General features: G+C 40.0%; 1 protein-coding gene across 1 annotated transcript; it reads right to left on the bottom strand.

Annotated features, from left to right (window-relative positions):
* Window positions 1–4,255: 4,255 nt before the first annotated feature.
* LOC146688781 (neuroepithelial cell-transforming gene 1 protein-like) lies at window positions 4,256–7,062 on the bottom strand. Its single transcript, XM_085437096.1, has 9 exons — window positions 6,944–7,062; window positions 6,714–6,821; window positions 6,452–6,616; window positions 6,185–6,247; window positions 5,787–5,960; window positions 5,430–5,687; window positions 5,174–5,344; window positions 4,843–5,029; window positions 4,256–4,756 (listed from the first exon to the last, which is right to left on the bottom strand). The coding sequence occupies exons 1-9, from the start codon at window positions 7,034–7,036 to the stop codon at window positions 4,326–4,328; spliced, it is 1,650 nt and encodes a 549-aa protein (XP_085293222.1). The 5' UTR covers window positions 7,037–7,062; the 3' UTR covers window positions 4,256–4,325.
* Window positions 7,063–16,128: the final 9,066 nt, after the last annotated feature.

Raw genomic sequence — 16,128 nt, 5'->3', positions numbered from 1 at the left:
TTGCACGTGTTTTGTATATTGTACGTGTTTTGTATTTTGTACGTGTTTTGTATTTTGCACGTGTTTTGTATTTTGTACGTGTTTTGGAGTTTGCATGTGTTTTGGATTTTGTACGTGTTTTGGAGTTTGCACGTGTTTTGGATTTTGTAAGTGCTTTGGAGTTTGCACGTGTTTTGGATTTTGTACGTGTTTTGTCTTTTGCATGTGTTTTTTATTTTGTAAGTGCTTTGGAGTTTGCACGTGTTTTGTATTTTGTACGTGTTTTGTATTTTGCATGTTTTTTATATTTTGTACGTGTTTTGTCTTTTGCATGTGTTTTTTATTTTGTAAGTGTTTTGGAGCTTGCATGTGTTTTGGATTTTGCACGTGTTTTGGATTTTGTAAGTGTTTTGGAGTTTGTACGTGCTTTGTGTCTAGGGGCCACCGTACGTGTCTGATCATTACTGTGTTTTCTTTGAAAGTAAAATCTCAGCCCACATAAATATATCAACAACAGTGATCACAAAACGGTGTATAACTAAACACAGTAGTGCAGTTTTTAACCAGGTCTTCCCATTAACACCTGACCTGTCCAGAGGGTCAGTCAATGAGCTCGTCAATAGCTTCAATGCTAACATGTTAAATGTAATGGACACTATTGCTCCCATTAAGGTGAAGGTTATCTCTGGAAGGAAAAAGTCTCCATGGAGAAACTCCACACTGGTGAAAAATGAAAAAAGAGAGTGTAGGAAAGCTGAGCGCAGATGGAGAAAAACAAACCTCCAGGTTCATTATGACATCTATAAAGAGAAACTTCACAATTATAATTTACAACTGAGGAGTGCAAGGAGATCCTACTTCTCTGACATCATCACTAAAAACAGCCATAATGCTCGGGTCTTATTTTCTACAGTTGACAGGCTAACAAACCCTCCTGTGTCAGTGGCAGCTGAACTTCATTCGACCATGGCCTGCAATGACTTTGCCAAATTCTTCACAGAAAAAATCCAAAAAATTAGACAAGCAATTGGTACATCAACAGCAGATCCAGGATATGTACTGTGTCCACCAAAAAACTGTTTAAACACCATGAAACAGTTTCACCCGATTAACAGCAAAGACCTGGAGGACATCTTAGGTCAACTGAACTCCTCCTCCTGCTGTTTAGATGTCCTGCCAACAAGTTTTTTCAAAAAGGTCTCAAAGACTTTGGAGTCAGACCTGTTACAGATCGTCAACTTTTCTTTAATATCAGGCGTGTTTCCAGAACCACTAAAAACTGCTGTAATAAAACCTATACTGAAAAAGGACAATCTTGACAAGACACAAATGAACAACTACAGGCCGATCTCAAATCTCCCATTTTTAAGTAAGATCATTGAAAAAGCAGTTTCTCAACAGCTCAATTACTTCTTAAAACAGAATAACTGCTATGATGCCTTCCAGTCAGGTTTTAGACAGAATCACAGCACTGAAACCGCTCTGACCAAAGTGTTCAATGACATATGTCTGAATACAGACAGTGGAAAAATGTCAGTCTTAGTTTTACTGGATCTCAGTGCAGCATTTGATACAGTTGACCACAACATATTACTCAAACGACTGGAGAACTGGGCAGGTCTTTCAGGAACTGTACTAAACTGGTTCAAAACATACTTAGAAAACAGGAAATACTTTGTATCAATAGGTAACTTCACATCTGAGCAGACAAGTATCACATGTGGAGTTCCCCAAGGTTCCATCTTGGGACCCCTTCTGTTTAACATTTACATGCTCCCACTGGCACAGATTATAAAGAACAACAAAATAAACTACCACAGCTATGCAGATGACACACAAATATATATCACAATGTCACCAGGAGACCGAGGCCCTGTACAGGCTCTTGGTAAATGCATTGTGGAAATTAATGACTGGTTGTGCCACAATTTTCTCCAACTAAACAAAAACAAAACTGAAGTAATAGTCTTTGGCGCCAAAGAAAAACGATTACAGGTCACCAGAGAACTTCAATCTATACACCTAAAAACCACAAACCAGGCGAGAAATTTGGGTGTAGTGATGGATGCAGACCTAAACTTAGAAAAACACATTAAGACAATAACAAAGTCAGCTTACTATCACCTCAAGAATATTTCAAGGATAAAAGATCTGATGTCCCAACAGGACCTGGAAAAACTAGTCCATGCATTCATCTTTAGTAGGCTTGATTACTGTAACAGCATCTTTACAGGTCTACCTAAAAAATCAGTCAGACAACTACAGCTCATTCAGAACTCTGCTGCTCGAGTCCTCACTAAGACTAAAAAAGTGGACCACATCAGTCCAGCTCTGAGGTCTTTACACTGGCTGCCTGTCCGTCAGAGGATAGACTTTAAAGTTCTGATGCTGGTCTATAAAGCTCTGAATGGTTTAGGACCAAAATACATCAGTGACCTCCTGACCCAGTATGAACCTTCCAGATCCCTCAGGTCATCTGGATCCGGTCTTTTATCAGTTCCCAGAGTCAGAACCAGACACGGAGAAGCTGCATTCAGCTTTTATGCTCCTTATATCTGGAACAAACTCCCAGAAGGCCTCAGATCAGCTGAAACACTCAGTTTATTTAAATCCAGGTTGAAGACTCACCTGTTCTCAGCTGCATTTGAATAAAGCACCAAATCCACACTTTTAAGCTTAAATTTCAAAACTTACATTTAACTACTGATTTTATCTATTGTTCTGATTTTATCTGTTTTGATTTTATATACTGTTTTGTTTGTTTGTTAATTAGTTTGTTTGTTTGCTTGTTTTAATCAATTTTAAATCATGCCTTTTATTTGTTTTTGTTTCTAATGTCTCTGTAAAGCACTTTGAATCAGCTTGTTGTTGAATTGTGCTATACAAATAAACTTGCCTTGCCTTGCCTTCAGTGGCAAAAGCACCATTTTCTGTTTTAATTCATCAAGTAATACAAGATTCATTTGTTTAGACAGATTTGAAACAAAGTAAATTCCAAGGCATGTTGAGTCCAATGGATAGCTGAAAAAGGCAGTTTTCAAAGACCTGACACAGTGCTTTGACAACTTGGCAATCCTGTAAAATGTTTGCCACAATAAGAATTGTTCCCCCTACATTGAAACAGTTATCTCCCATGGAGCAAGAAACACATGTCTGTCCATCAGTGTATTTTCTGTACTGCTTAAAAGTTCCAAGATCACTTGTTATTGGTCCAGACTTATGAAGCCGTTTAAGAGGAGCGGGAACAGACATCCTCTCTTTTCTTCTGAATACTTTGCGTCTCATAGACGCGCTTGACAATTTGTTCCACAGGTTTATGAGGCCTCCGCACAATCTTTTTCAGTTTACCCAGGAAGGTTTCAAATGGGAAGCAGGAAATACTGTTGATAGGAGTTACACATGTCACACTGAGCGTTTCACTTCCTAAACGTTCTCGTCTTCGTTCTCTTCTGCCTTCAACAACTTTCATCGTCGCTCAGTCCCGTCCCTCGGGACAGTTGCATACATCATGCCGCCTCTTCAGGTGCAAGCGGCGTCCACAACTAAAGCTCCATGCAAGATCCTACACTGAAAAGTGATCCGCCTCATTCTCAGGAATCAGCTTTTTAAGAAACCAACGTGGCTCAGTTCAAAATTTTGTCTTAAACAAAACTCATCATCTCGTCTGCGATATGAGTTCATCACGGTTTTTTGCTGACATATCATCTGTTCTGGAATGAAATTAATGCCTCTGTAGTAAATAAAATAAAATAATGTCTGGCTTCTAGCATCTGTTATTTAAGGAATGTATAAAAATAAGACATCTTCTGCTCAGTCTAAAAACCCAACTATGACAGAAATCTGTTTGTGTGGTACACCTCACCTTTTTAGGGGTCGGCTTTTTGTCTTTCACCTTGACATTGGCAAATGTTCAAAAACCTGCCTAACAGCTAAAACTCTGCTGCTTTACAATACCTAAAACAATACTAGGATAGATCTGAAAATATAAAGTGTATTATCCCCCAAAGAAAGGTCTAAAAGAATGTTTAAATATGAACTTTATAGTAAACAGGATCTGATGCACCAACTCTTTCTTCAAGAACTCAGCAAACTGGCCACACCGAGTGTGAACCGTGGGTTTACTTCTTGTCATGCTTCCCTTTTAGAGCTGAACCACATGCACCCCCCTCCAGAATACTGTGTCTCTATGGGATGCACTTGGATGGAGGAGTAAGGTAAATAGCTGCCAAGGAGGACAGTAACAGAACACTGCTGTAATAACACGCAGACACTCATAAATGTGCTGTGCTGTTTTATGTACAGGAAAAACAAAGAGGTCCATCCACGTTCTCTACCAACGCTCCACCTCACACCATCGTCTCTTTTCTCTTCCCTAAAGAACACAGAGCCTTCTTGTCCTTTTTGGTTTTATGTGTCGTGGGTGAGGATGACGTCGATGACACGGACGTCGTGGACGACGGCGGGGAGCGAGGCGAAGGGGACGCCGTGGTGGGGCTGTTGCACAGTGAGGCGGGGGCCGACTGAGAGCCTGGCTGCGGGTAGTTCTCGTCTGCTTCCTCCATGTGGATGATGGCAGAAACGGAGGAAGGGCGGCGCTTGGAACGGACGCTGCCTGTAGGCGGGCTGGGGCTGGAGGGCTCGCTCAGAGGCCGGTGGACGGCAATGGCACTACGGAGGCAGTTGAGCCACTGCTGCTTGTGGAAGACGTCGTTGACCTGCAGAGTGTGTGACTGTGCCTGGCTCGGGTCTTGGGAACGTACCCGGAAAATGTTCTTGGCTGCAGAGAAAGCAGAGAGCGTCATTAGGAACGGGGGCAAAGTGCTGCTCAGGCTACTAGCGGACACTTTCTGGGACGAGCCTTACCTTTGTCTGCATTGCTGAAGGCTCCTCTGAAAAAGCCGCCCATTCTGACATCGCCATCTTGCAGGTCCTCCAGCACCAGATCCTGCACTGCGATTGGCTGCCGGTACACCTGGAAGGACTGGCGCTCGTTCCTGGTGACGAGGCGGGTCAGGATCAGCAGGTCGGTGAACAGGAACACGTGCAGCTTCTGAAAGAATTTCCAGGAAAAACAGAAACTTTCAAACCAGAGCATCATCTGAGCACATAGCCCGCCTCATGTGGGACGGCAGCCTCGTGTTAACATGCAAAGAGAAGCACCGAAGGACGACTTGGAAGTGTGCGCTGTGCTCACCGTGCCGCTCTTGTTGCGCAGCTCCCCGTGACACAGAAGACTCTTGCACCGTTCGATGCGAGCGTCCCTCTGCCTGTCGTCCAGATACTCCAGCTTGTCGATGTAGTACTGGCACTCGGACTCCCCTTTCTTCTTGTTGATGTCAGACAAAACTCCCTGGATGACAGTGATCTGAACACACAAGCAGCCTAATTATTACATGGGAGAGGCACTATGATGGATCAGTGTGTTGAACCAGTTTGTCTCCTGGACTTACAGCTTCCTGCAGGCTGGCAGCATCGGGGTGTTCTGCTGGAGTGTGTCTCAGGATTTCCTTGAGCAGTAGGGGGTACTTGACCAGGCGGGATCTGGGAATGTCCAGGAAGCTCCACAGGTCCAGTTTCCAACTAAAAGGTGACTCGAGGCACCGCTGCAAGAAGTCCTGCACACGTGGGTCTTGCTTCTTCTGGTCCAGCAGCGCCTTGGCTGCCAGCTGGTTACTGCAGTAGTCTTTGTAGGCATTGAGCCTGGGCAGCTGCAAAGGAAGGAGGGACTCTTTATCTAACTGCTAATTCAAAATACGGTTTTACTAGCGTAAAAGCTTTTGATGGCTCAAAAAGTCAAAGACACTTACCCAGCTAATAACAATTTGCCCAATCTGGCCCACGGTCCTGTCTGGCCCTGTGGCTTTGGAGAGCTGCACCAGAAGGTCCTCGTGCAGTGGGAAGTAGGCATCCAAGTTGCCGAAAATGTGAGTAAGCTCCTCCTCCGACATGATGGACAGCTTCAGCATCGGGTCGTGGTACGCCTGTGGATGGAGCAAAGTGATCAGTAATATCTGGGCAGAGCTTTGGGAGCGGCTACTAAAAATATCTTGGTCAACAGTTTTAGGGGTACAAAAAAAAAAGACAGAGGAACAATCCCTGTCTTTTTATAGCTCCTGGCTGTGCTGCATTCAAAGCCTGCCAGACTGATTTAATCTGTTTGCTTTATATGTACTCCCGCTGCCTCAGAGCTTTTAAAATGACAAACCTTGCATGCAAGCTGCAGGTCCTCAATCAGATGCTGTTCTCCACGAAACAGCTCAAATATGGCCTGAGGAATGGGAGAAGGCACAGACAGATGTTTTTTTAGTAAACATGTAAATCAGGTTGTCATTACATCATAGCCTAAACCATAGTGAGCTTAGCCAAGATGGCTGAATGGCTTCTAGTCCAATTTAAACCATTTGACACAAAGACATGTGAACTAGTCTAGCAAGCATGTAGAATTCACCCCTGTCTGGACTCCTGGACTCACCTCTTGCCGCTTGATCTCTTTGGTGGAGAAAGTTCCTTTCTGGTGGATGTCTAATGTCTCGGACCATAAGGTGCTGTTCCTCCTTTTAGGTGGTGTGGGGGCTGCTGCCTTGCTGCAAGGCTTCTGGGGCATGCCTGGCAACTTGCCATCGCCCCAGAAAGAGGCCTTCAGAAAGAAAGAACACCACATGTCAGACATGTTGAAAGGGATGTCCCTGTCCCCCCAATGCGCTGTGTTTCCATTGGATGCCGTGAGCGCTTACCTTGATGGTTTGGGCGAAGCGCCGGAAGACCCCATTCTTTACCGGAGAAATGAGGTTGGCTAGCGACGTCATCCTGCCGAGAGAACGGACGTGCTTGTTGCTGGGTTCCTGCAGAAGGAGGCAAAAACAGAAGGGGAGGTTAGTCGTGCAGTTATTCTATCATAACACTATGACTTCATTTCCAGCAGCTCTGGTCAAACATTTACAGAGTAAAGTTTCAGCCATCTCACCTCTAACTCCTTGTTGGCCTGGTTCTGGCAGTCTGTCACTTGCAGAGTCCGTTTGATAGGCACCAAGCTACCCACTTCATCGTAAGCCACCATATCTTTCAGTAGAAACACAGTATCCTTTTAATAATGCATTTTCCTTGTTAGTCAGCCACTTATCCAGACTACTGGAAACATTTGGTCTTGTCCTCTTTCCATTGGCTTTAACATTCCCCCAGTCTGTCCCACAGAACTCTCTCCAGTATGACCTTTTACGTGCTGCATAGTTTTCCTAACCACTGTTTAGGATTTCTTGTACTGCTGTACCTGCTGTAAATGAAGGGTTCCTTCAACTCATTTAAAACATTTATCTCTACTTTGTTTACTGCTTGTTTGCAGCTTTCATTATTCAGAACTGGATAATGGTCACTTCCTTTCTGATGTGTCCACAGCACACAGAGCCTCCTTCATTCATACCCTCTAATTCTTGATCGCCACTCGTCACACATTCACATTGTGAAAGATTTCATACAGTGGCATTGGCTGTTTACATTGTAAGCCACAGACAAATATTTAAATAAATAAATAAATAAATATTTGTTTCTATCTTGTAATACACACTCAAAACACTGCTTTGCTGCTGCAGACCTTTCTGTGTCTATGATTGCTCTTGGTGCTAATTAGCTCTCCCTTGTACGTGAACTTGGTCATGGTTTGACTGGGAAACACTGGGTTGGCTAATGGAGCCGATAACCAGCTTCATGTGGTTAGGATTAGGCGGGAGATAAGATGAATGAATCCAGGTATTGTAAAGATAACCTGGATTTGCTGAACTTGGTTCATTGTACAAGTGTCCCAGGTGTTCCTCAGGAACAGGAGGGTGATGAGACAACTGAAAAACACTGAGGGAAAAAGACACATTACACACCCCAGGGGGAGAGATACTAAAACATAGCAGCAGAACGCATACTGCAACACAAAATGTTATTGTGTGTGGTGACTTGAATTCCCAGATTAGTCTTAGAGGAGGGAACTGCTGAACAGTGGCGGATTTGTAGATTAAAGTGCATGGAGGGAGGGAAGCAGAAAGACTTGGGCGAGTAATATTTGCAGGTATATGTTTACAGGAGGTTGTGAATTATGCAATGATTAAAGTTACAGCAGTAGAAGCAGAGTGGAACGTAAGGCTTTTAAGGAATTATTAACTTATAGTTTATAGTCTCCCATAGAAGCTAAAAATAAGCAAACCGTGGTTTGAAAGACTATTTAAGAAGTTCTTCATTTTTAAACATTTATGATTTCTGTAATAATGTTGGTGTCACGGTCCAGGACTGGTCAGGCTTTTTCTCTCCTATCTCTTCTGCTCTCAAGTGGAGTTGGGCAGTTCATACCTTTGACTCCGTCCACTGACAGGTTCCCGCTCTACAACACGCCTCTTCATCACCAGTTTATTGCCCTCCTGTATGCAAGCACCAGCTCGAGCTCTCACTCATTGTCAGATCGTTTTTGTAATGCATGTGTTATTGAGGTTCTCTGATGCTTATTGATAACCCCAGTCAATCTCTCTCAGCTTCTCAGCAACTCTCCAACTGAGCTCACAACCAAACCCCAGCTGATCTGTTCCCATGGAAAGCAGAATTGTGTTTTCACTTATCGAAAATTCACCTGCCTTTCATACATCTTGGGAAAACTCTCGCCTGTCACCCACTGCCCCATGAAATCTGGTACAGAAAGAAACTCAATCAGAGTTAAGATCATAACACACATTTCTTCACTGCAACAATGACATCCACCAAAATGTGCTTCTCCTCTTTGGCAGAAGAAGATTCCTGCTCAGTGAGCTGATTCTTCCCACTGCAGATACCTCTTCATTAACCAGTTTTTCTACACAATAAACCTTTAAGGCAGTGCAGGCTGTGTTCTCGACCCTCCTTTAGAGTCCACCAAAAAAGACTGACCTGATTGATTGATTGATTGGTAATTTATTTCAACATGTGAACAATATACAAGTACATTTAGAAAAGAAATGAGAGAAAAAAAATATACTATACAAATTACATACAAAAAAACATTCTGATTAATTTACATGTTGAAAGGGAGTGGGAAGAAGTATACACTTATTTAATCCCACCCCTGTCCCATAAATTATCAGTGAATATTTAGTCAGCTTCCTTACTGATATAATTTGTAATAAAAAATAGTGAACAGATTTCTGATATACTATATACTATAATATCACATCATGAATTTTTTGTTTGTTTGTTTTTAAATAGAGACATTCACTTAATTTAAATATTTTCCTTTTCTTTATAGATCGAGAAGATCATATTTTTATAACTCTTTTTGAACAGTTTTATGTTTGGACATTGCTTTAATTCCATATTCAGTTTGTTCCATAGTTTCACTCCTTGAACAGAAACACAAAAGCCTTTTCTTGTAGTACGTACCTTCATTGTTTTGAAGTTACAAAAACCCCTTAAATTATAACTTCCTTCTTTCAAAAAAAACATACTCTGAATATTACCTGGCAGTTCTTTATTTTTTGCTTTGAATAGAATTTGTGCTGTTTGGAATTTCACTGTATCGTCAATTTTCAATATTTCAGACTGCAAAAATAGTGAGTTTGTATGTTCCCTATAACCTGCATTGTGGATGATTCGAATTGCTTTCTTTTGAAGAGAATCAGAATCAGAATCAGAATACTTTATTGATCCCTGGGGGAAATTATTTTTTGTTACAGTGCTCCATTATAAACCAACATTAAGACAAGACAGACAATATGCTAACTAAGAATAGTACAATATATACATATATATACATACATACATACATAAGTCACTTATAAATAAATATTTGGAAAAGAAACATGTGTAGTTGTAGCAACAAACAGTGTGTTAAGTGGATGCGTTGTACAGGGAGATGGCCACAGGCAGGAATGATTTCCTGTGTCGTTCAGTGGTGCTTTTCGGTAATCTCAGTCTCTCACTGAACGAGCTCCTGTGACTGACCAACATGTCATGGAGTGGGTGGGAGGTGTTATCCAACATTGTCTTTATCTTGGACAGCATCCGCCTCTCCGACACCACCTTGAGGGAGTCCAGCTCCATCCCCACAACATTGCTGGCCTTACGGATCAGTTTATTAAGTCTGTTGGCATCTGCGACCCTCAGCCTGCTCCCCCAGCATGCAACAGCATAGAGGATCGCACTGGCCACCACAGACTCATAGAAAAAAGTAAAAAGTAAAAAAGTGAATGTAATGTGGTTTTATAGTTATTGCCCCAGACCTCTGCACAATAGCTTAAGTATGGTGAAACCAGTGAACAGTAGAGAATATGAAGTGATGTTCTGTCGAATACCTGTTTTGCCTTGTTTAGTACTGCAATGCTTCGTGATACTTTGGAATGAATATATCTTACGTGAGCTCTCCAGTTAAGTTTTTCATCTATTATTACCCCCAGAAATTTATTTTCACTGACTCTTTCAATATCAACACCATTTATTTGAATCTTTGCATTTGTATTTAAACTACTATTTCCAAATAACATAAGTTTAGATTTATTCAAATTTAATGATAATTTGTTTTTATCAAGCCAGAACTTCACTTTACTTATTTCATTAGTCATATCCTCCAATAAATTCTGCAGATCATCACCAGAGCAAAAAATGTTTGTATCGTCAGCAAAGAGAACCATTTTTAATACTTTGGACACTTTACAGATGTCGTTAATGTACAAGTTGAAGAATTTTGGACCCAAAACTGACCCTTGGGGTACACCACAAGCAATGTCCATACATAAGGAGCAACCACCATTTATTTTCACAAACTGCTTTCTGTCACTTAAATAACTCCGGACCCAATCTAAAACTACCCCTCTGACACCATAACGTTCCAGTTTTCTTATTAATATATCATGATCTATAGTGTCAAATGCCTTTGTCAAGTCTATGAATAACCCAGCCACATATTGCTTTTTGTCTATGGAATTTGTGATGTATTCTATTGAATCTAATAGTGCCGATGATGTTGATCTGCTTGATCTGAATCCGTACTGACTCTCAGTGAGTAGTTTATGTTTATCTATAAATTTTTCCAGTCTGTTTTTAAACAGTTTTTCAAGAACTTTTGAGAATTGAGGTAGTAAAGAGACAGGCCTGTAGTTTGTGAAATGGTGTTTGTTTCCAGATTTGTATAGAGGTATAACTTTTGCTATTTTCATTCTGTCTGGAAATCGACCAGTTTGAAATGATAAATTACAGATGTATGTAAATGGTTTTATAATAGCCTCAATGACTCTTTTAACCACTATCATATCAATATCATTACAATCCAAAGATTTGTGATTTTTACATTTTTTGACAATTTCAAGAACTTCATTTTCATCAACGGCTGTGAGAAACATAGAATATGGATTTCTGTCAATCAGTGTATCGGGTTTTTCCTGTGCTTTCCCAGGATGAGTGATTGTTCTTGCTAAATTTGGTCCAGCAGTTACAAAGAATTCATTGAGACTATTTGCCACAACATCCATATTGTATTCTTCATGGTCATTACAAATGAAATACTTGGGATAGTTCTTTTGTCCAGTCCCACATTTTATAACACTGTTCAGGATTTCCCATAATCTTTTATTATTATTTCTATTTATATCTAATTGCTTCTTATAGTATTCCTTTTTACTAAATCTAAGTATATTAGTTAACCTATTTTTATATCTTTTGTATCTGATTTCAGCATCTTTAGTTCTCGTTCTTAAGAACTCTCTGTATAGAGCATTTTTCTTTATACATGCATTTTGCAGACCTTTTGTTATCCATGGACAGTCCATATATTTCTGTTTCCTACTATATTGCTTTATTGGACAGTTGGTATTGTACAGTAATGTAAATATTCTAAGGAATTTATTATAAGCACTATTAACGTCCTGTTCCTGATATACTTCACCCCAGTTTTCCTTCAATAAATCTTTTTTAAATGCATTCATTCTTTCTTCTGTTCTTACTCGTCTGTACTCTTTTTTACTGTCCATTTTATTGATCTTGTAATTCCTATCATAGATTGTAAAAATTGGAAGATGGTCACTTATGTCGTTAATCAGGAGTCCACTTACAGTCTTATTTTCAATGTCATTTGCAAAAATGTTGTCTATGAGAGTTGCACAATGTGATGTAATCCTGGTAGGTCTAGTAATTTTAGGGAATAGATTCATACAGTGCATTGTGTTTATAAATTCCTCAGTGGTTTTATGTTTATTTGGGTTTAGCAAATCAATATTGAAGTCTCCACAAATGAAAACTTTTTTGCGAGCTATTTCAATAAATGTTTCTTCTATCCAGTCTTTAAATGTCTCAATACTACTACCTGGAGCTCTGTATATACAGCTAATGATTACATTTTTACTTTTTTCTTTACAAATTTCAACTGTAATACATTCTAGTACATTATCAATCACCATCGTCATCTTTTCCACCACATTAAATTTCAAGGATTCTTCCACATACAAGGCCACTCCTCCTCCTCCTTTGTTTCGCCTAGTTATAAATGTGAATTCATAATCCTCCAGTTCAAAGTCTGTTCCTTTTTCCATATTGATCCAAGTTTCTGATATTATGGTAAATTGATAATGACATACTGCTTATGAGCAGCATACAGTGACTTTTTTACATTCAAAGATTTTAAAAAGAGTGGATATGTTAAAGAAAATTCCAAATGCCTTGTTTTCAGTTTAGAGGAAGGGTAGGTTTATTGCTAAGAACAATATTGGGATAATTAACTGCCAAATTTTGAGTCACTTAGTAATGGATTTAGTGAATAAGTCTTTTCAGTTTCAGAGGCTTAGCAAACTGTATTAACAAGGGATTCCACATTCATTATTACAGAGAGAAAAACAAAATCATTCTTATACGTCCTTGGTGACAGAGGCGAAAAAACAAGTTCCCTTTTAACAGAAAGAAACCTCCAGCAGCACCAGGCTCAGCGAGGGCAGGCATCTGCTGTGACTAGTTAAGGGAAAGTAAAGAGAGAAAGGACTGTCAGAATATAAAGTAATATCTTATTTAGTAAATTTAGTATGAACATTTTGGCAGAACTGCTTTTTATTTTTGGGCACAAACTTTCCAAAAAATCTCGGCATTTCTTCTGGAGAGAAAACACTTGCATTTAAGTTTTGATGAGAGCAAACCTGACCTGGCTTCTAGCTAAAATATGATCAATTGAAATATTTTTTGAGCTGGATTAAGGTGCACATGTGCTTACACAAATACAAAATACATTACTAAAGTAAGATATTTTCTATCATTTGAATTTCTGATTTTTATGTAATCTACTATCCAACCCTGTGAATTACTATCTCCAATTCCATATTTGAAACAATTATGCAATTGCTATTATTGAATAAATATTTTACCAGTGATTTCTGGTTTTCCCCAAAGAAACAGAGAGAGACCCATGTAGACTCACAGAACAGCTTTGTTTGTGATTTCAATTTACCATCCAGAATCCCAGTTTGATAAGACGTTCGTCTGTTGATAGTGTCAATAGTTGGCTTTGTTTGTCTTTTGTCTTATATGTCTTTAGTTTAGCTTTACTTCCTGTCACTAACACAATCAGTTATGCCTGCTTGATCTGTTTCCTTCAAAAGAGGGGAAATATCCCAGAGAAGCGAATGAACAAAGGAGCAAAGAAGCAAACAGCTAAATTTATATAACAATGGAAGTCAAAAGTAGGTGGCCATGGTGGGTAGGGCTTTGATAGTGGCACAGACAGTGGAGGTAGGCAGCAGTTTTCCACTCCAGTGGCAGTGGCAGCCTACAGAAGCTGGGCGACATCAGCAGAAAAAGAAGACTAGTCAGTTGGCTCTATGGCGCCACCTGTTGTCATCTTCTCTCTGCTCTGATTCCCAAATGTGGTCAAACATTAATATATAGTTTTTTTATACACAAGTACTTGGAGAAACAAAGGTTTCTGGGGCAATGTGCTCATTTAAAGGCACACAGGGCTAAGGGCTCAGTTCATTCTGGTAAAAAAAAACAACAACTTTGATTCAAAACCAAAGCTTTTGTCTAATGATATTGGTCTGTTGAAGGCTCACACAAAAAATGCTTCCCAGTTAAGGCCTCAGTTGCACAGACCTAGAGACCAGTTGGCCTGGCAACCCATTGTTTCCATGGAAGATGCTGTCTTCTTGCCAAGTCATCCATGCACCGGTGGTGGAGCCTTGCTGCGGCAATACTGGACACCGGCCATTAAGAATCCTCGTTTATAGAGCAACAAAGTCCACATTTTAGGAGGCGAGAGCAGAAGGGGGTGGCAGAGCAGGGCAGCCACGAACCAGAAGGTTGGTGGTTCGATCCCAGGCTCCTTCAGTCTGCATGCCAAATATCCTTGGGCAAGATACTAACCCCATGTTGCTCTCCGATGCATCCATCGGAGTATGAATGTTAGAAAGAGCACTTAAGCTTGGGTGAATGAATTAGATGTATAAAGCACTTTGAGTGCTCAGACAGAGTAGAAAAGCGCTATATAAGAACCAGTCCATTTACCAGAAGTATTAGAGAACTTCATACATTTTTAGAGAGACTGCTGCGTTTTTTTAACTTTCAGTTTTACCCTCTGTTAAAAGGTGTTTTGTAAAATCTGCAAACTGACAAGAACTGTTTGTGTGAACTGAGCAAGACCATCTTCCATGTATCGCTCTTGCTACAGCATGCCACACATCTATTCACTACTGTATGTGGAGAAATCTCCAAAAGCTTACCCATTTCTCACTACTCCTTTAACATTTTTTATTTACACGTTCTCTTACCAACGTAGCTGCTTGCTGTGTTTCTGATGAATGAGTGTCTTAATCATTCCTGAATCATTTACAAGAATGTCGCAATTAATCTACTGTAAAAGTCAGTGATGTGTTGAAGACTTAATTTTCTCTGCTGGCAAAATACGTAGCAGAAAAAAAAACATTATGGGAAATAAATGGTTGCCCCAGTGTTAAACCCACATAAAACATGTCTGATTTTGAGCACTGAAAAATCAAAGGACGGGGTGATCTGTAAATGTAAATCTATATACAAATGAAGACACCACTTCATTAGGCTACTTTCACAAATATTAAGTCTTCGATGACTCATTGGATTTGAGACATCAGTCTGAGGGTCATAGCTCAGACAGCTCACTTGCATGCTGTGTGCTTTGGACGAGCAGTGAATATCCACGTAAAAAGAATCACAATGTTAATAATAATGGGAGAAGCACAAAACTCACAAGTGTGAAAGTGATAAAGGATGAATGGATCTTAGTGATGGATTTTAAGTGACCTCTAGCTATGACCGTACAATGACTGTAGCATATGTTTAAATGTTCCATATATTCCTCAAGACGGTCAAACAAATCTTGATAAAACGTATAAATATTGCCTGGGTGCCGACATCTATAAAATTCCACAGTGGTATATATTTGTGCAACTGACAGTTTGATTGAACACTTGAGAACTTAAGACTCATGTTTTGTGTTTAGTATTCAGTTTGAGGGGGATTTCAGTTGAACAACCCTTTTTCAGATGAAGTAAAGTAAGTAAGTAAAGTTTATTTATTAAGCGCTTTTGATAGACAGGTAGTCACAAAGCGCTGCATACAGATTAAAATAAACAGTACGATAAATAGCAAAATGCACAATATACACAACATAGAGTGTTATGGTTCAAAATATTGGGGATGGAGACAAGAGAAAAACCACAATAACAACACTGGTCCGGTCGGGTCGAGTCAAACGATGATTTTAATGATCACACACGTGGGAGATGGACACTGTATGCAGACAGCCTCAGATCTCAAAATGGTGGAGGATTACTCAAACTCTTATAGCCTCTGGTGCCCCCACCTTATCATAAAAGCCTAAACATTCACATGCTTTTCTCTCACACAGCGCCTAAGCTACGACCTTGGCTCCCCGTTTATCTGCTCCTGCTGAGTTGGGGCAGAAAACTCCAGCATGTTCCGTTCTCTTCTAATCAGACAAATAAGGCGATGACTTTCTGCAAACAATATTTCTTATAACATCATAAAACAATATCATTCATCCACAATAAATCAGCAGTCTAATGTAATGCAAATCAGTTTAACGAATGCAATAGTTATCAGCTTCTTCTAATTCAGGAAAATAATGCAAACTAAAACTACATAATAATTCACAATCTTTAGTTAGGGGTATAACAT

This window comes from Copadichromis virginalis, linkage group LG17 (genome assembly GCF_057382275.1).
Source record: "Copadichromis virginalis isolate Kocher_CV1m ecotype Utaka linkage group LG17, C_Virginalis_male_GT1.1, whole genome shotgun sequence".
Classification (NCBI taxonomy): domain Eukaryota; kingdom Metazoa; phylum Chordata; class Actinopteri; order Cichliformes; family Cichlidae; genus Copadichromis; species Copadichromis virginalis.
This window is presented reverse-complemented; position numbering and strand designations above follow the sequence as displayed.